Below are 19,954 nucleotides of genomic sequence, written 5' to 3' on the forward strand. Positions count from 1 at the left end.
TACCATTAAAGATCACCAAAAGATAGCATCAGAGACCATCAGATAGCATCAGAAAGCATCAGAGAGCATAAGAAAGCATCAGAGAACATCAGATAGCATCAGAAAGCATCAGAGAGCATAAGAAAGCATCAGAGAACATCAGATAGCATCGGAGATCATCAGAGAGCATCAGATAGCATCAGAGAGCAACAGATAGCATCGGAGAGCATCGGAGAGCATCGGAGGGCATAATAAAGCATCGGAGAACATTGGATAGCATCAGATAGCATCAGAGAGCATCAGATAGCATCATAGCATCGGAGGGCATAAGAAAGCATCAGAGAACATCAGATAGCATCAGAGAGCATCAGATAGCATCATAGCATCGGAGGGCATAAGAAAGCATCAGAGAGCATCATATAGCATCGGAAGCACCAATTAAAGACAGCATCAATGAATATCATAACACAATAACAGTAGCTAACACAGTAACATATAATAACATGCCTGTTGGAAGTCCCCCCACTGGCCAGGGCTGGAGTAGTCCTTCAGGGTCTTGATGGCCACCAGCTGGGCATGCTCCATACCAGGCATGTACAGGTGACCCTTGTAGATCTTACCAAATGTACATTCACCTAGCTCCTCCATGAAACGCACTGCGGATAGGGGGAGTTCCTTGGCCTTACTCTGGAGAGAAGAAGAGGGATAGAGAAAGATGGAGAGAAGAAGAGAGAGGGGGAGAGAGAAAGATAGGGGGAGAAGCAGAGAGAGGGGGAGAGAGAAAGATGGAAAGAAGCAGAGAGAGGAGAGAGAAAGAGAGGGGGAGAAGCAGAGAGGGGGGAGAGAGAAAGAGAGGGGGAGAAGCAGAGAGGGGGGAGAGAGAAAGATGGAAAGAAGCAGAGAGAGGAGAGAGAAAGAGAGGGGGAGAAGCAGAGAGGGGGAGAAGCAGAGAGGGGGAGAGAGAAAGAGAGGGGGAGAAGCAGAGAGGGGGGAGAGAGAAAGAGAGGGGGAGAGGCAGAGAGGGGGGAGAGAGAAAGAGAGGGGGAGAAGCAGAGAGGGGGGAGAGAGAAAGAGAGGGGGAGAAGCAGAGAGGGGGAGAGAGAAAGAGAGGGGGAGAAGCAGAGAGGGGGGAGAGAGAAAGAGAGGGGGAGAAGCAGAAAGGGGGGAGAGAGAAAGAGAGGGGAGAAGCAGAGAGGGGGAGAAGCAGAGAGGGGGGAGAGAGAAAGAGAGGGGGAGAAGCAGAGAGGGGGAGAGAGAAAGAGAGGGGGAGAAGCAGAGAGGGGGGAGAGAGAAAGAGAGGGGGAGAAGCAGAGAGGGGGAGAAGCAGAGAGGGGGAGAGAGAAAGAGAGGGGGAGAAGCAGAGAGGGGGAGAGAGAAAGAGAGGGGGAGAAGCAGAGAGGGGGGAGAGAGAAAGAGAGGGGGCGAAGCAGAGAGGAGGGAGAGAGAAAGAGAGGGGAGAAGCAGAGAGGGGGGAGAGAGAAAGAGAGGGGGAGAAGCAGAGAGGGGGGAGAGAGAAAAAGAGGGGGAGAAGCAGAAAGGGGGGGAGAGAGAAAGAGAGGGGGAGAAGGTGTTACATGCTGACATATTTAGTCAGTTTTATACTCATATTCAACACTCATAACTATCTTGGTATGTAGACAGACATTAAAACTTAACAGTTTACAATTGGTGCTCGTTATAATTTTAGGTAGGAAAAGTACCTAATATACCAGTGTGTGTGTGCGTGTGAGCAATATTGCCTGGATATGTAATAATTATCTATTAGTCTCATACTGTATCCATTATCTCCTTTCCTCAGCTCAACTCTTCAATAAATCCCTTCAGCTCCAGACAGAAAATGCATAAATATACCAACGCCAGCCCAGACTCTGGGAACACACTCCCAACACAATCTGGCAACATGCCCCCAACATAAACAACAATAAACCGACAAGTTAGTGCATATTTCAGAAATTGCAGGTAATCAATTTTCTCTGTAATTATGAATGGGGTATAAATGAGAGCCATTAATAACTGAAGGTGAACTTTGGTTTGAGGGATGACAGATGACTGTAATTATCAACCCAGCCGGGGACTGAACCATGAGAACTAGAGTGGAGTCAAGACCCATTGGGCACAAACTGGTTAACTCAACATTGTTTCAACGTAATTTATCAACGTATTGTGACGTGGAATCTACGTGTAAAATACATTGGACTTGAAAAAAGTAATCAATGTAAACTGTTGTTTTGAGAGTTGTTTTGAGGGTGAAATTTCAACCACAGGATTATATCATCATGGAAACAAATTTCAACATAAAATATGTTTAATTCACAGGAGGTTGGTGGCACCTTAATTGGGGAGGACGGGCTTGTGGTAATGGCTGGAGCGGAATAAGTGGTTTCCATGTGTTTGATGCCATTCCATTTTCTACGCTCCAGCCATTATTATGAGCCATCCTTCCCTCAGCAGCCTCCACTGGTTGAATTTGCACCTTTAAAATAACGTCAGATCTTCAACTTATTTCCACTATCAGAAAAAAATACAATAGTCTGGGCAGCACCTCCTCCTGAAGAGTTGATCTAGCTACAGCACCTCCTCCTGAAGAGTTGATCTATCTACAGCACCTCCTACTGGAGAGTTGATCTGTCTACAGCACCTCCTACTGGAGAGTTGATCTGTCTACAGCACCTCCTACTGGAGAGTTGATCTGTCTACAGCACCTCCTACTGGAGAGTTGATCTATCTACAGCACCTCCTACTGGAGAGTTGATCTGTCTACAGGACCTCCTACTGGATAGTTTATCTCTACAGCACCTCCTACTGAAGAGTTGATCTGTCTACAGCACCTCCTACTGGAGAGTTGATCTGTCTACAGCACCTCCTACTGGAGAGTTGATCTGTCTTCAGCACCTCCTACTGGAGAGTTGATCTGTCTACAGCACCTCCTACTGGAGAGTTGATCTGTCTACAGCACCTCCTACTGGAGAGTTGATCTGTCTACAGCACCTCCTACTGGAGAGTTGATCTGTCTGCAGCACCTCCTACTGGAGAGTTGATCTAGCTATAGCACCTCCTACTGGAGAGTTGATCTAGCTATAGCACCTCCTACTGGAGAGTTGATCTGTCTTCAGCACCTCCTACTGGAGAGTTGATCTGTCTACAGCACCTCCTACTGGAGAGTTGATCTGTCTGCAGCACCTCCTACTGGAGAGTTGATCTAGCTATAGCACCTCCTACTGGAGAGTTGATCTAGCTATAGCACCTCCTACTGGAGAGTTGATCTAGCTATAGCACCTCCTACTGGAGAGTTGATCTATCTACAGCACCTCCTACTGGAGAGTTGATCTGTCTACAGCACCTCCTACTGGAGAGTTGATCTAGCTATAGCTACCTTTCAGTCTCCCATCCAGGGTTTTAACCAAGCCCAGCCTGCTTAACTATGATGTTCAACGCTGACTATTACCAATGTGCTATAGTGAGAATGATTGTTGAGATAGCGCCACTTAAAGACAAAATAGATTCACTGTTGCTATCGAAGTCATTCCAAAGAGAAGGTTTAACAGAGCAGGTGAAATGTGACCATACTTTATCACTCATGTATCATCAATGAGACTATTTAGGCCTATATAACATGTTCAAAGTCATCAACAGCTATTGTTTCAATTCAACACAGAAACACAACTAAAACTAGACAATACAATAGGTCTAGGGTTTCAAGCTCTGGTTGATTTAAAATGGAATGATATTTTGTGATATTGAATTGTGTTTGGTTTAACACAACCAAATATTAGCATTTGAAAGATATTTATCTTCTTTGCCACTGACTTAGTCTGGCTTTAATTTCAGTTTGTCTTAGAATTCAGGAAACTGTCAATCCCACCTCCCTCAAAGAAAAAGGTATGGACCGAACTCCAAAACGCCTCAACTTGTACATGTAGAGCAAGCCTGCCATCGCACATTGGGAATCGGGGTTGGGGTCAATTACATTTCAATTCCAGTCAATTCAGAAAGTAAACCAAATTCCAATTCCAAATTTTCCTGGCTGAAAAGCATTGAAGAGAATTGGAATTTCAGTGTTCTTGCTGAATTGACTTGACATTAAATGGAATGATCATTTTCAATCATTAGTCAAATGCACTACAGTAAAGAGCTGGGACAATAAAGCGAAAATGATTGACACCGACCAAACCGACAAGGGGGTATGAAAGATTCCAGGAACTCCCAGATGAAAAATGAAATTCCTGAGGGAGGCCACAGTCAGTTAAGGGGGGGGGGGGACGGTTTGGGGGAGTGGTTAGCAATGGAATGGTGGTGGGGGATGACTGTTATAAAAGGGCAACAGATGTTTTGAGTTTGGGTTTCTCCCTCCCCGGGGCCAAACCAGGCTCATCCTCGCCTCGCAGCACACCGGGCCAACCCTAGATGACACCGAGCAAGGCCCGGTGGATAGTGGTGACATTGAGGAGGACAGGAGCGGTGGGGCAGATGTATTTAGGGATGACATAAAGACTCAGACAGTAGACACTGTATTGTTAGTGGTTTTAATTTTAGTGGTTTACACTCTTCTAGATTCCCACAGGTCAATCTAAATCAGAGATGACAGGGACTTAGATGGGGACCACAACACTGGCCTGTCTGACAGAGCCAGTCCCCTACAGCTGTAACTTTGATTGTCTATAACATCAGGGAGTAGACCTTTGTCTCACATCATAACATAGCCTGGATAACCTTCTAAACAGGGTGAATAGAGATATATCAGAAATAACATTATAAGAATGCAGTGTTGACTGTAATACGATCTGCAGGAGAATATGAATGAACTTACTGACAAAATACTCCTACTGTTGTCACACATTACAAAGAGCCCCAATGAGACAGAGAAGGAAGAGAGAGAAAGCGAGAGAGAGACAGACACACAGACAGACAGAGAGAAAGAGAGAGAGACAGAGAGAAACAGAACGAGAGAGTGGGAGAGAGAGAGTGAGCAAGTGAGAGAATGAGAGAGAGAGAAAGAGAGAGAGAATGAAAGAGAGAGAGAACGAAAGAGAGAGAGAATGAAAGAGAGAGCGAAAGAGAAGGGACTTAGCTACAGAGAGGGGACTTATACCTTGGGTTTGTAGTTGGTGAGCATGGACATCTCAACGTTCTGTCCCCTGACAGGTTTGGGCTGTCTGGGGGCTGGGGGGCGAGAAGCCTTCTGGTTGTTACGACACAAACAGATGAAGAAGAAAAGGAGGGCGATGGCCAGAGGGATGGCTATGCTCGGGACCAGGATGTACAGAATCTCCATGTTACTGCCCCCACGCTTCTCCTTATAATCTGGATGGGACACAGGGTTAATGTCAGGGCTGGGCAATCCAAACACTGTAAATACACTGTCAATTACTAACATAATGAACTCAGGTAGTACTGTCACTTATTGATAAACAGACCATAACATAATGCATAACAACTACTGTGTCTATTTCATTGGTCGCAGCACTGACTCCCAATAATAACTTAGTGTTTATGAAGCCTTATAACCCAGCCTGGCACAGTGCTAACACCTTCTCTCACTACAGAAAGTGGGATCATTAGTGCTTATACAACCTTAAACCCCCTCTATATCTCACCACAGATAGGGTATTATTAGTGCTTATAAACCCTTAAACCCCCTCTATATCTCACCACAGATAGGGTATTATTAGTGCTTATAAACCCTTAAACCCCCTCTATATCTCACCACAGATAGGGTATTATTAGTGCTTATAAACCCTTAAACCCCCTCTATATCTCACCACAGATAGGGTATTATTAGTGCTTATAAACCCTTAAACCCCCTCTATATTTCACCACAGATAGGGTGTTATTAGTTCTATATAAACCCTTAAACCCCCTCTATATCTCACCACAGATAGGGTATTATTAGTGCTTATAAACCCTTAAACCCCCTCTATATCTCACCACAGATACGGTGTTATTAGTTCTATATAAACCCTTAAACCCCCTCTATATCTCACCACAGATAGGGTATTATTAGTGCTTATAAACCCTTAAACCCCCTCTATATCTCACCACAGATAGGGTATTATTAGTGCTTATAAACCCTTAAACCCCCTCTATATCTCACCACAGATAGGGTGTTATTAGTTCTATATAAACCCTTAAACCCCCTCTATATCTCACCACAGATAGGGTGTTATTAGTTCTATATAAACCCTTAAACCCCCTCTATATCTCACCACAGATAGGGTGTTATTAGTTCTATATAAACCCTTAAACCCCCTCTATATCTCACCACAGATACGGTGTTATTAGTTCTATATAAACCCTTAAACCCCCTCTATATCTCACCACAGATACGGTGTTATTAGTTCTATATAAACCCTTAAACCCCCTCTATATCTCACCACAGATAGGGTATTATTAGTGCTTATAAACCCTTAAACCCCCTCTATATTTCACCACAGATAGGGTGTTATTAGTTCTATATAAACCCTTAAACCCCCTCTATATCTCACCACAGATACGGTGTTATTAGTTCTATATAAACCCTTAAACCCCCTCTATATCTCACCACAGATAGGGTGTTATTAGTTCTATATAAACCCTTAAACCCCCTCTATATCTCACCACAGATAGGGTGTTATTAGTTCTATATAAACCCTTAAACCCCCTCTATATCTCACCACAGATAGGGTGTTATTAGTTCTATATAAACCCTTAAACCCCCTCTATATCTCACCACAGATAGGGTGTTATTAGTTCTATATAAACCCTTAAACCCCCTCTATATCTCACCACAGATACGGTGTTATTAGTTCTATATAAACCCTTAAACCCCCTCTATATCTCACCACAGATAGGGTATTATTAGTGCTTATAAACCCTTAAACCCCCTCTATATCTCACCACAGATAGGGTGTTATTAGTTCTATATAAACCCTTAAACCCCCTCTATATCTCACCACAGATAGGGTGTTATTAGTTCTATATAAACCCTTAAACCCCCTCTATATCTCACCACAAACAGGGATGTCACATAGCTCCAAGCGGACCCCCTCGTCCAGCGTGAAACACCATGGTCCCTCCTGCTTGTTGCCGGGGTTACGGCAGTAGGAGTGTCCTCCGCTGAGCTCGGGGTATTGTACCGCCAGGTAGGTGTGGCTGTGAGGGTACTGGGAGTTCCAGGGCTGGCACTGACGACCTGACTTGGTCTTACTGACCGTCCCGCGGAAGTCTGAACCACTGCTGTTGAAACACTTGTGGTCTGGTCAAAGGGAGAACAGAAGAACATTGTTAGACAATTGGTATGTATAAGTGAGAGAGTTTTTTCCCTTGTTAGCACAGGGATTCGATCCAGCAACCTTTCGGTTACTGAACCAACGCTCTAACCACCTGCCGCCCAACCCAAAGTCTATCTGCAATATTAAAGCTGATCTACCAAAATAAATAAAACTAAAACTAAAATATAATTCTTACTCTTGTTGAAGGGCTCGACCATGGGGATCCCTATCCTCATACAGTTGGCAGCCTCTGGGCTGGTGTGTCCCGCCAGGTCCTCACAGTTAGGTAGTTTCAGTCTCTTCAGGATGATGGGGTTGGAACGGGCGATGATGTACTCGGTCTTACACAGGTCATTCTCTAGGATCTCACACTCGTCCTTACACAGAGAGGACAGGAGGAAAAGATAGACTTGAGGGTCAAACAAACAATTTAAGCAACATTACATTTTAATAAGAGGACCACAATGGAAATAAGTCCCAGACAGTATTGTGTGTTATCCTCCATGATTTAACGATGGAAATAAGTCCCAGACTGTATTGTGTGTTATCCTCCATGATTTAACAACTTAAATAAGTCCTAGACAGTATTGTGTGTCATGCTCCATGATTTAACAATGGAAAGAAGTCCCAGACAGTATTGTGTGTCATCCTCCATGATTTCACAATGGAAATAAGTTCCAGACTGTATTGTGTCTTATCCACCATGATTTAACAATGGAAATAAGTCCCAGACTGTACTGTGCATTATCCTCCATGGTTTAACAATGGAAATAAGTCTCAAACTGTATTGTGTGTTATCCTCCATGATTTAACTATGGAAATAAGTCCCAGACTTTATTGTGAGTTATCCTCCATGATTTAACAATGGAAATAAGTCTCAGACTGTATTGTGTGTTATCCTCCATGATTTAACAACGGAAGTAAGTCCCAGACTTTATTGTGTGTTAGCCTCCATGAATTAACAACTGAAATAAGTCCCAGACTGATTGTGTGTTATGCTCCATTATTTAACAATGGAAATAAGTCCCAGACTTAATTGTTTGTTATCCTCCATGATTTAACAATGGAAATAAGTAATTGTAATGGTTGTCGTCGGGAATGGAGGACCAAAACGCAGCAGGAATGTGGATGCTCATCTTGTATTTATTTTCAACCAAGAGAACACCAAAATAACAAACAAAGAGTTCACAAACAACAAAACAGTCTTGTCAGGCTCACACACGCAAAACAAGAAACAATCTCCCACAAACACTAAACCAAACACAGAGGCAACGAGAAAACACCTGCCTCCAATTGAGTCCAACCCCAATAAACCAGACATAGAAATACAAAAGACCAGAGACCACATAGAAATACAAACATAGAACATTACCCAAAAACCCGGAAATAATAAATAAAAAATGCCCTACTAAATAAACCACCACCCCGAACCACATAAAACAAATACCCTCTGCCACGTCCTGACCAAACTACAATAACAAATAACCCTTATACTGGTCAGGACGTGACAGTCATAGACTTTATTGTGTGTTATCCGCCATGACTTAAAAATGGAAATAAGTCCCAGACTTAATTGTGTGTTATCCTCCATGATTTAACAATGGAAATAAATCCCAGACTGTATTGTGTGTTATCCTCCATGATATAACCATGGAAATAAGTCCCAGACTGTATTGTGCATTATCCTCCATGATTTAACAATGGAAACAAGTCCCAGACTGTATTGTGTGTTATCCTCCATCATTAAACAATGGAAATAAGTCTCAGACTGTATTGTGTGATATCCTCCATGATTTAACAATGGAAATAAGTTCCAGGCTGTATGGTGTTTTATCCTCCATGATTTAACAATGGAAATAAGTCCCAGAGTGTATTGTGTATTATCCTCCATGATTTAACAATGGAAATAAGTCTCAGATTATATTGTGTGTTATCCTCCATGATTTAACAATGGAAATAAGTCCCTAACTGTATCGTGTGTTATCGTCCATGATTTAACAATGGAAGTTAATTCCCAGACTTTATTGTGTTTTAACTTCCATGAACTAACAACTGAAATAAGTCCCAGACTGATCGTGTGTTGTGCTCCATGATTTAACAATGGAAATAAGTCCCAGACTGTCACGTCCTGACCAGCAGATGGAGCTACTGTTTTAGTTTTGGTCAGGACGTGGCAGGTTTGTGTTTGTTAAATGTTGGGTTGATGATTGGGACTTCCAATTGAAGGCAGGTGTGTATAGTTGCCTTTGATTGGAAGTCCTATATAGGTGTGTGTGTTTGTCTTTGGGGTTGTGGGGAATTGTTCTGTGTTGAGCCTATGCTTTGCAAGACTGGTTGCTGGTTGTTCGTTCGTTCTCATGGTTTGTTATTTTGGCATTCATTTTGATAGTGAATAAAAGTCAAGATGAGCCTGCACATACCTGCTGCGTTTTGGTCCTCTTCTCTCCAGTACGACATTTTTAAGGATGAGTACAACTATTTTTATGACAGAATTCCCCACCAAAAAAGGACCAAGCAGCGGAAGAAGGCTGGCGAGGTAAGGGAGACCGAGAGGCACCCCCAATAATTTTTTTTGGGGGGGCACAAGGGCTGTTTGACGGGGCAAGAGCTGCCCGCCAGTCAACAGTCGCCAGAGCTGCCCGCCAGTCAACAGTCGTCACCAGAGCTGCCCGCCAGTCAACAGTCGTCACCAGAGCTGCCCGCCAGTCAACAGTCGTCACCAGAGCTGCCCGCCAGTCAACAGTCGTCACCAGAGCTGCCCGCCAGTCAACAGTCGTCACCAGAGCTGCCCGCCAGTCAACAGTCGTCACCAGAGCTGCCCGCCAGTCAACAGTCGTCACCAGAGCTGCCCGCCAGTCAACAGTCGTCAGAGCTGCCCGCCAGTCAACAGTCGTCAGAGAGGTCAGACTGCGCTGAACTGCCGGAGTGGCCAGACTGCGCTGAACTGCCGGAGTGGCCAGACTGCGCTGAACTGCCGGAGTGGCCAGACTGCGCTGAACTGCCGGAGTGGCCAGACTGCGCTGAACTGCCGGAGTGGCCAGACTGCGCTGAACTGCCGGAGTGGCCAGACTGCCCTGACCTGCCGGAGTGGCCAGACTGCCCCGACTGTCCCGAGTTGCCAGACTGCCCCGACTGTCCCGAGTTGCCAGACTGCCCCGAGTTGCCAGACTGCCCCGACTGTCCCGAGTTGCCAGACTGCCCCGACAGCCTGGAACGGCCTGCACCTGAGCCACCTCCAGGATAGGTGGGTTGGGGAGGGAGGGTGTAGCACAGTGCCGTCGTTGACGGCAGCCACCCTCCCTTCCCTCCCTTATGGTTTAGGGGTTATTGTTTGTTGGGTTTTTGTTGGGGTATTGGGGATTTTCTTGTTTTTCTTTTTTAGGTGCATTCCAGGGTCTGCACCTTGAGGGGGGGGTACTGTCACGTCCTGACCAGCAGATGGAGCTAGTGTTTTAGTTTTGGTCAGGACGTGGCAGGTTTGTGTTTGTTAAATGTTGGGTTGATGATTGGGACTTCCAATTGAAGGCAGGTGTGTATAGTTGCCTTTGATTGGAAGTCCTATATAGGTGTGTGTGTTTGTCTTTGGGGTTGTGGGGAATTGTTCTGTGTTGAGCCTATGCTTTGCCAGACTGGTTGCTGGTTGTTCGTTCGTTCTCATGGTTTGTTATTTTGGCATTCATTTTGATAGTGAATAAAAGTCAAGATGAGCCTGCACATACCTGCTGCGTTTTGGTCCTCTTCTCTCCAGTACGACATTTTTAAGGATGAGTACAACTATTTTTATGACACAGACTGTATTGTGTGTTATGCTCCATAATTTAACAATGGAAATAAGTCCCATACTTAATTGTTTGTTATCCTCCATGATTTAACAATGGAAATAATTACCACAATAAAGTGTGTGCTGTCCTCGACGATTTAACAATGGAAATAAGTCCCAGACTGTATTGTGTGTTATCCTCCATTTTTTTTTAACCTGTTAGGGCTAGGGGGCAGTATTGACACGGCCGGATAAAAAACGTACCCGATTTAATCTGGTTACTACTCCTGCCCAGTAACTAGAATATGCATATAATTATTGGCTTTGGATAGAAAACACCCTAAAGTTTCTAAAACTGTTTGAATGGTGTCTGTGTATAACAGAACTCATATGGCAGGCCAAAACCTGAGAAGATTCCATGCAGGAGGTGGCCTGTCTGACAAGTTGTGTTTCATCTTGGCTCTTTTTATTGAAGACTGAGGATCTTTGCTATAACGTGACACTTCCTACGGCTCCCATAGGCTCTCAGAGCCCGGGAAAAAGCTGAACGATATCGAGGCAGCCTCTGGCTGAAACACACTATCGCTTTTGGCAAGTGGCTGATCAGAGTACTATGGGCTTAGGCGCGTGCCCGAGTCGACCCCATGCTTTATTTTCTTTCGTCTGTTTACCTAAACGCAGATTGCCGGTTGGAATATTATCGCTTTTTTATGAGAAAAATGGCATAAAAATAGATTTTAAACAGCGGTTGACATGCTTCGAAGTACGGTAATGGAATATTTAGAATTTTTTTGTCACGAATTGCGCCATGCTCGTCACCCTTATTTACCCTTTCGGATAGTGTCTTGAACGCACCAACAAAACGCCGCTATTTGGATATAAATATGGATTATTTGGGACCAAACCAACGTTTGTTATTGAAGTAGAAGTCCTGGGAGTGCATTCTGACGAAGACCGCAAAGGTAATAACATTTTTCTTATAGTAAATCTGACTTTGGTGAGTGCTAAACTTGCTGGGTGTCTAAATAGCTAGCCCTGTGATGCCGGGCTATCTACTGAGAATATTGCAAAATGTACTTTCACCGAAAAGCTATTTTAAAATCGGACATATCGAGTGCATAGAGGAGTTCTGTATCTATAATTCTTAAAATAATTGTTATGCTTTTTGTGAACGTTTATTGTGAGTAATTTAGTAAATTCACCGGCAGTGTTCGGTGGGAATGCTAGTCACATGCTAGTCACATGCGAATGTAAAAAGCTGGTTTTTGATATAAATATGAACTTGATTGAACAAAACATGCATGTATTGTATAACATAATGTCCTAGGGTTGTCATCTGATGAAGATCATCAAAGGTTAGTGCTACATTTAGCTGTGGTTTGGGTTTATGTGACATTATATGCTAGCTTGAAAAATGGGTGTCTGATTATTTCTGGCTGGGTACTCTGCTGACATAATCTAATGTTTTGCTTTCGTTGTAAAGCCTTTTTGAAATCGGACAGTGTGGTTAGATTAACGAGTCTTTAAAATGGTGTAAAATAGTCATATGTTTGAAAAATTGAAGTTTTTGCATTTTTGAGGTATTTGAATAACGCGCCACGGGATTACATTGGCTGTTGAGTAGGTGGGACGCACCTAGCCCATAGAGGTTAACAATGGAAATAAGTCCCAGACTGTATTGTGCATTATCCTCCATGATTTAACAATGGAAACAAGTCCCAGACTGTATTGTGTGTTATCCTCCATGATTTAACAATGGAAATAAGTCCCAGACGGTATTGTGTGTTATCCTCCATGATTTAACAATGGAAATAAGTCCCAGACTTTATTGTCTGTTGTCCTCCATGATTTAACAATGGAAATAAGTCCCAGACGGAATTGTGTGTTATCCTCCATGATTTAACAATGGAAATAAGTCCCAGACTGTATTGTGTGTTATCCTCCATGATTTAACAACATAAATAAGTCCCAGAATGATTGTGTGCTATCCTCCATGATTTAACAATGGAAATAAGTCCCAGACTTAATTGTTTGTTATCCTCCATGATTTAACAATGGAAAAACTTCCCATACTTTATTGGGTGTTATCCTCCATGATTTAACAATGGAAATAAGTCCCAGACGGTATTGTGCATTATCCTCCATGATTTAACAATGGAAATAAGTCCCAGACTGTATTGTGTGTTATCCTCCATGATTTAACAATGGAAATAAGTCTCAGACTGTATTGTGCGTTATCCTCCGAGATTTAACAATGGAAATAACTACCAGACATGTATTGTGTGTTAACCTCCATGATGTAACAATGGAAATAAGTCTCAGACATGTACTATGCGTTATCCTCCATGATTTCACAATGGAAATAAGTCCCAGACTTTATTTTGTGTTTTCCTCCGTGATTTAACAATCCAAAAAAGTCCTCGACTTTATTGGCTATTATCCTCCATGATTTAACAATGGAAATAAGTCCCAGACTCTATTGTGTGTTATCCTCTATGATTTAACAATGGAAATAAGTCCCTGACTTATTGTGTGTTATCCTACATTATTTAACAATGGAAATAAGTCCCAGACTTTATTGTGTGTTATCCTCCATGATTTAACAACTTAAATAAGTCCCAGACTGTATTGTGTGTTATCCTCCATGACTTAACAATGGAAATAAGTCCCAGACTTTATTGAGTGTTATCCTCTGTGATTTTACTCATGTGCATGTTTGGCTTTTTCAAGTTTTATGTGTGCTGTTTTTAAAAATGGTTGAATGAATAAACTAAACTAAAAATAAAAAACACGTTAGCCTACCCCAGAAGGCGACTACTACTATTAAACTAGCTAGGGCCATTTCACACCAAATAAATTATTGGTTATATCGATTGACGAGCAAGCCTGACTGTCACCAGTCAGGGGCTGTGTCTGAAATGGCTCCCTATTTGCTAAATAGTGCACTACTTTAACCAGGAACCATAAGGAATAGGGTCCCATTTCAGCCACAGTCGGTGTTTAATGCTACAAGCCTAGTAGATATAGGTATAGTCGTAGTTGTGAAGCATGTCATCATACCTTACACAGGTCCCTGGGCTTGTCTGTCCCAGAGCTGCGGTCACATGTTGGGAAGGCAAAGTGGCACAGAGACGGGATGGCGAACAGGGAGCAGCGGTCCGACAGGTGGTTGGACGTTCCGATCATGGTGAAGGCGGCTGGATGGAAAAAGTAGGAATGTGAATATACGTGTATCAGATCATATGTGTTCCATACTGTGTAGATCATGTGTGTTCCATACTGTGTAGATCATGTGTGTTCCATACTGTGTAGATCATGTGTGTTCCTTACTGTGACTTTATCATCCTGAACTCCCTCTCACCCCTCTACCAGATATCCTCTCATCATCCTCACTGACAGTAATGACAAGCTACAGACTCAACTAAGGTCAGATGGGACCTAGCACACACACACACACACACACATTTACGTCATTTAGCAGACGCTCTTATCCAGAGCGACTTACAAATTGGTGCATTCACCTTATGATATCCAGTGGAACAACCACTTTACAATAGTGCATCTAAATCTTTTAGGGGGGGGGTTAGAAGGATTACATTATCCTATCCCAGGTATTCCTTAAAGAGGTGGGGTTTCAGGTGTCTCCAGAAGGTGGTGATTGACTCCGCTGTCCTGGCGTCGTGAGGGAGCATGTTCCACCATTGGGGTGCCAGAGCAGCGAACAGTTTTGACTGGGCTGAGCGGGAACTGTGCTTCCGCAGAGGTAGGAAGGTGAGCAGGCCAGAGGTGGATGAACGCAGTGCCCTTCTTTGGGTGTATGGACTGATCAGAGCCTGAAGGTATGGAGGTGCCGTTCCCCTCACAGCTCCGTAGGCAAGCACCATGGTCTTGTAGCAGATGCGAGCTTCAACTGGAAGCCAGTGGAGAGAGCGGAGGAGCAGGGTGACGTGAGAGAACTTGGGAAGGTTGAACACCAGACGGGCTGCGGCGTTCTGGATGAGTTGTAGGGGTTTAATGGCACAGGCAGGGAGCCCCGCCAACAGCGAGTTGCAGTAATCCAGACGGGAGATGACAAGTGCCTGGATTAGGACCTGCGCCGCTTCCTGTGTGAGGCAGGGTCGTACTCTGCGAATGTTGTAGAGCATGAACCTGCAGGATCGGGTCACCGCCCTGATGTTAGCGGAGAACGACAGGGTGTTGTCCAGGGTCACGCCAAGGCTCTTAGCACTCTGGGAGGAGGACCCAATGGAGTTGTCAACCGTGATGGCGAGATCATGGAACGGGCAGTCCTTCCCCGGGAGGAAGAGCAGCTCCGTCTTGCCGAGGTTCAGCTTGAGGTGGTGATCAATCATCCACACTGATATGTCTGCCAGACATGCAGAGATGCAATGTCTGGCAAATTTGACCAACTGAGGACATTTTGTTAGTCCCCACAAGGTTAAATGCTATTTCTAGGGGGTTTGGTTAAACAGTCCCCCCCACACACACACACACACACACACACACACACACACACACGCAGGCAGCATACCTGTGATCTGTGTCTCGATCTCACCCTGCATCTGCAGAGAGTCAACGAAGATGCTGCGGTTTCCTATGAAGCGAGAACAGGCCACTCCCCTGTACGGTTGGCAGAACCCCTCCTCATCAAAATCATCACTGACAACATAGGTGGAGAGAGAGAGAGAGAGTATACATTGCAGTTATAATTATGACCACTAGAGGGCACCACACATTACACTACAACAGGGATGTGGCAGAAACACCTCTCTCTCTCTCTCTCTCTCTATCTCTCTCTCTCTCTGTACTTCTCTTCACAGTGGAACAGAGAGTAGATTTCAGTCCTCGCTCGCTCTCTCTCTCTCTCTCTCTCTCTCTCTCTCTCTCTCTCTGTACTTCTCTTCACAGTGGAACAGAGAGTAGATTTCAGTCCTGTTCTAAGATCTATCTAATCTTCCAAGAGTCCATAAATATTAAAATACAATTTATAATACGATCACCTTTTCACATATAACACTGTTACAAACAGACATAATACACTGACATATTGACCAGATAAATACTCTAACAGTCTAAAAAGATAGATTGATTCTACATCTACCATAGTACAGCACAACTTTCCTATGTATTGTATTTAAATGGTTTTAAAGTGCACACACGCACGTGCACACACACACACACACACACACACACACGGACACACACACACACACGGACAGACAGACAGACAGACAGACACACACACACACACTAACAGAGAACATCTAAGGGTAATCCTATCGGTGTCTGGGCTGGGGGCTGAGCGCTGCAGGCTGTGAGTCAGGGGTTAAAGGGGTCATTAACTCTGAGGAGAGCATTACGTCTCAGAGGCCAAGATCACCTCTCTACACTGACTTTTAACCCCTAACCCCACCACATCCCCCCTGACTGCTGCAGAATGGGATTTCCAGACAAACGTACACACATGCAATGACAAAGGCATGCCCCCCCCCCCCCCCCCCACACACACACACACACACACACACACACACACACACACACACACACAGACACCTCATGGGTGGAATATTATTCAAATTATTCATACCTTTCAACAATTATTAATTTTGTTATGCTGAAAATCCGGTGTTTCTTTGTCAAACAGTTTTGTTATATTTCAGTCTTCTGTGATGTTTATAAAGTGTTATACTGGGATGTAAACTCAAAATGTAATACATTTAATCTCTATATATGACATGGTACAGGTGTCTTCTTTTAATAAACGCATGACCATGTGTGTGAGGTGTATACTTTTGTTTCAAAGTAGATTTGTTTAAGACTACCAGGAAACACTCTGTGTGACCCTGATTTAGCCCACTGCAGTAAAAGGTAACTGGATTTTTGGCAGATTTTTTAAAACATGTTTTATTAATTATGAAATTATGAAAATATGAATAACATTCCACCCTTTGGTCATTTGACTGCAGGAAAAGGCTATACTGATAATCACAGGATGTTTGACTGACTGGGCTGCTACCATATTATTATGACCTGTTAAATGATACACAGACAGACAGACAGACAGACAGGACAGACAGACAGACAGACAGACAGACAGACAGACAGACAGACAGACAGACAGACAGACAGACAGACAGACAGACAGACAGACAGACAGACAGACAGACAGACAGACAGACAGACAATCCTTTGGCAGAGAGTGTCGTGTCTGGAGTGTGTCCAGCGAGCTGTGGTGTGTTTGTGTGTGTGTCACAGGGAACAGGACAGCACTGAGATGGCTAAATGACAAGGAATAGTACACAACAATGCTACCTTTAGGTAGGTTAATGGCTTTAGGTTAAAAAGCCATGTACAGATCAGTCAAACAAAAATGCCTGGTTCTAAACATCCACTAACCACCATCCGCCACAAAGCCTGTTCTCTGGAGGTGGTTCCTGTCTGTGTGTGCATGGTGAGAGGCTGAGGGCGTCACATGCTGGGAGGCCACAAGGCCCAGTGAGTGTGGTTGCTATTTGGATAAACAGTGTAGATGTTCAGGCCTTTATGTTCCATACTAACAACACACTCTGTGAAGGGGGGATGTCTGTAGTAACAGTTTATAAAAGCTAATTACAGGAAAGACTTCTCCTTTAAACTGACTGTGAGCAGCAACCAACTGTGTTTGCCTAGGCTACGCTTACATCTTGGGTTCAGAGAGAGAGAGAGAGAGAGAGAGAGAGAGAGAGAGAGAGAGAGAGAGAGAGAGAGAGCAAAGGTAGTTATAACTACAGGCAAGAACCCCTGAAGTCTACCACACAACTCGACACGAACACACACATGAACACACACACAACTTGACAAGAACACACAAAACACGACATGAACACACACACATGAACACACACAACTCGACATGAACACACACACGAACACACAAAACTTGACATGAACACACACATGAACACACAGATGAACACACACAACTCGACATGAACACACACAACTCGACATGAACACACACAAGCATAGAAACACACAGAAACAAAAGCAAACATTGCTTCACACGCATATGTTCTATGTTTTGCTTACACCCCCCCCCCCCCCCCCCCACACACACACACACACACACACACACACAACACAGTCTACTGGTCCAGTTGGCTTTACACAGGTTTGGCCGTGTGAAGCCATAAAACAGCGACAGGAGGCCGTTGTACCGTTGGAGCACTGGTTTGTGTGTGTGTGTGTGTGTGTGTGTGTGTGAGCCTGCCTGCCCTATGTTCCCAGTCATCCCTGGGGGAGAGACACCAGAGAACATTAGGAAGATGGATCTCCCTGAAACCCAATCTGTTTTTACTATAAAGGTAAGACATCAGCCACACTGCTGCTAAAGCCTTGACCTCAGAGACAGGAGAGGTCCGAGGGGCAGAGATTGTGGGCTCTGACTGTTGACAAACGTACAGTCATCTAAGTCAACTCCATCTGGTTGTTAGCTCATCCTAGTCAAGGCTATTCTCTGTTTTTTTTCTGGGAAAACTACATCTAAAGGAGGAAAGTCGATAAAGGTGTGTGAAGACATTAGGTATGATGTTTCAGACCACAATTTTGACTCACAAAAGAGTCAGAGACTTTACTGGTTGTACTGGTCAGAGAATCAGTCCACCTAGAATAAAATAAACTTCTGGTTTGACTGCTGCGGAGTTGTATTTTATCATTCTATTGGAATCTGTAAATGAACATACAGCCTTGTAAATGCTCTCCACAGCCCCTAAAACACAGGGAGTCCTGAGCTTATGGAGATGTCAATGTTATGTTGCACGCTCAACACAGGAGCAAGGCTAATGGATTTGGTTCTCCAAAGCTAACGGAGACTACTCAGCGCCTCTGGAGGCCAATAAAACATCCCTCAAATTCCCAAAAACCTCATTCCCTCTCTTCCTCTCTATCATGTAGATCCAACCATTGCCTCTCTTCCTCTCTCTTCTGTAGTTTCCTGGCATTCCTTACACTGTGGAATCCTCTTCCTAGCAGGCTTGTCAATAAGACCGTCAGAGATTTGGGAGTAGACCGGATTGAATGTGGGATATGAACTCTAAACTAGGCTTCTCTACACTCTATATACAGTATCTAACCCTGGTTGTGATGACCGTATTGGGGCGCTGACATGATTTCCTCTTTGTGAGCATTAGACTCATGCAGTAATAGGATGGGACACAGGGACTTTGTGGGAACACAAAGGCAAATCATCAAAACGGAAACTCTATTTACCGGCAGACATATCAGCTGTTTTCATATTGTCTTTGGTATTAATCTTCACAATCCATTCATTGGACACTTACAATGAGTGTACAAAACATTAGGAACACCTGGGGTACCAGGGGTACTCAAGTACTATTTGAGAAGGTCTGGTCACACAAATTTCCTAGGTGGCAAGGGTCCGGACGGATAATGACATTTATCGGCGTAGAAACAAACCCCCAACCCTACTGTTCACACCCCTCTTGTTGGCAGAGAGAACTTTTTGCTGTTTTAAAGCAAATTTCCTGCTATTCTACACATTCTTCCATGTCTTATGTGTGTTCATATGACACCAGGGTCCGAAGCCTGACCGAGTAAAAAAATAAGATAGACACAGTAACAATCAAAAGTTTGGACACACCTACTCATTCAAGGGTTTTTCTTTATTTTTACTAATTTCTACATTGTAGAATAATAGTGAAGACATCAAAACTACGAAATAACACATGGAATCATGTAGTAACCAAATTTTTTTTTAAACAAATCAAAATATATGTCATGTCCTGACCAGTTAAGGGTTATTTGTTGTTAGAGTTTGGTCAGGATGTGGCAGAGGGTATTTGTTTTATATGGTTCGGGGTGGTGGTGTAGGTAGTAGGTCGTTTTATTTATGTATTCCGGGGGTTTTGGGCACTGCTCTGTGTTTATGTATTTCTATGTTTAGTTAGTTAGTTGTGGGTATAGGTTCTAG

General features: G+C 43.8%; 1 protein-coding gene across 1 annotated transcript in view; it reads right to left on the minus strand.

Annotated features, from left to right (window-relative positions):
* Nucleotides 1-373: 373 nt before the first annotated feature.
* The window catches only part of LOC106594523 (inactive tyrosine-protein kinase transmembrane receptor ROR1), a 253,137-nt gene continuing 233,556 nt past the window's right edge, over nt 374-19,954 (minus strand). Inside the window, exons 5-10 of the mRNA XM_082957030.1 lie at nt 15,518-15,645; nt 14,047-14,183; nt 7,423-7,603; nt 6,965-7,210; nt 5,069-5,280; nt 374-666 (exon numbers count right to left, since the gene is read on the minus strand). Of these exons, the coding sequence (XP_082813156.1) occupies nt 460-666; nt 5,069-5,280; nt 6,965-7,210; nt 7,423-7,603; nt 14,047-14,183; nt 15,518-15,645 (1,111 nt within the window). The 3' untranslated portion in view covers nt 374-459. The remainder of the gene's footprint in view (nt 667-5,068; nt 5,281-6,964; nt 7,211-7,422; nt 7,604-14,046; nt 14,184-15,517; nt 15,646-19,954) is intronic.

The sequence above is a fragment of the Salmo salar genome, chromosome 10, assembly GCF_965601325.2.
Source record: "Salmo salar chromosome 10, fSalSal1, whole genome shotgun sequence".
In the NCBI taxonomy this organism is placed as follows: Eukaryota; Metazoa; Chordata; class Actinopteri; order Salmoniformes; family Salmonidae; genus Salmo; species Salmo salar.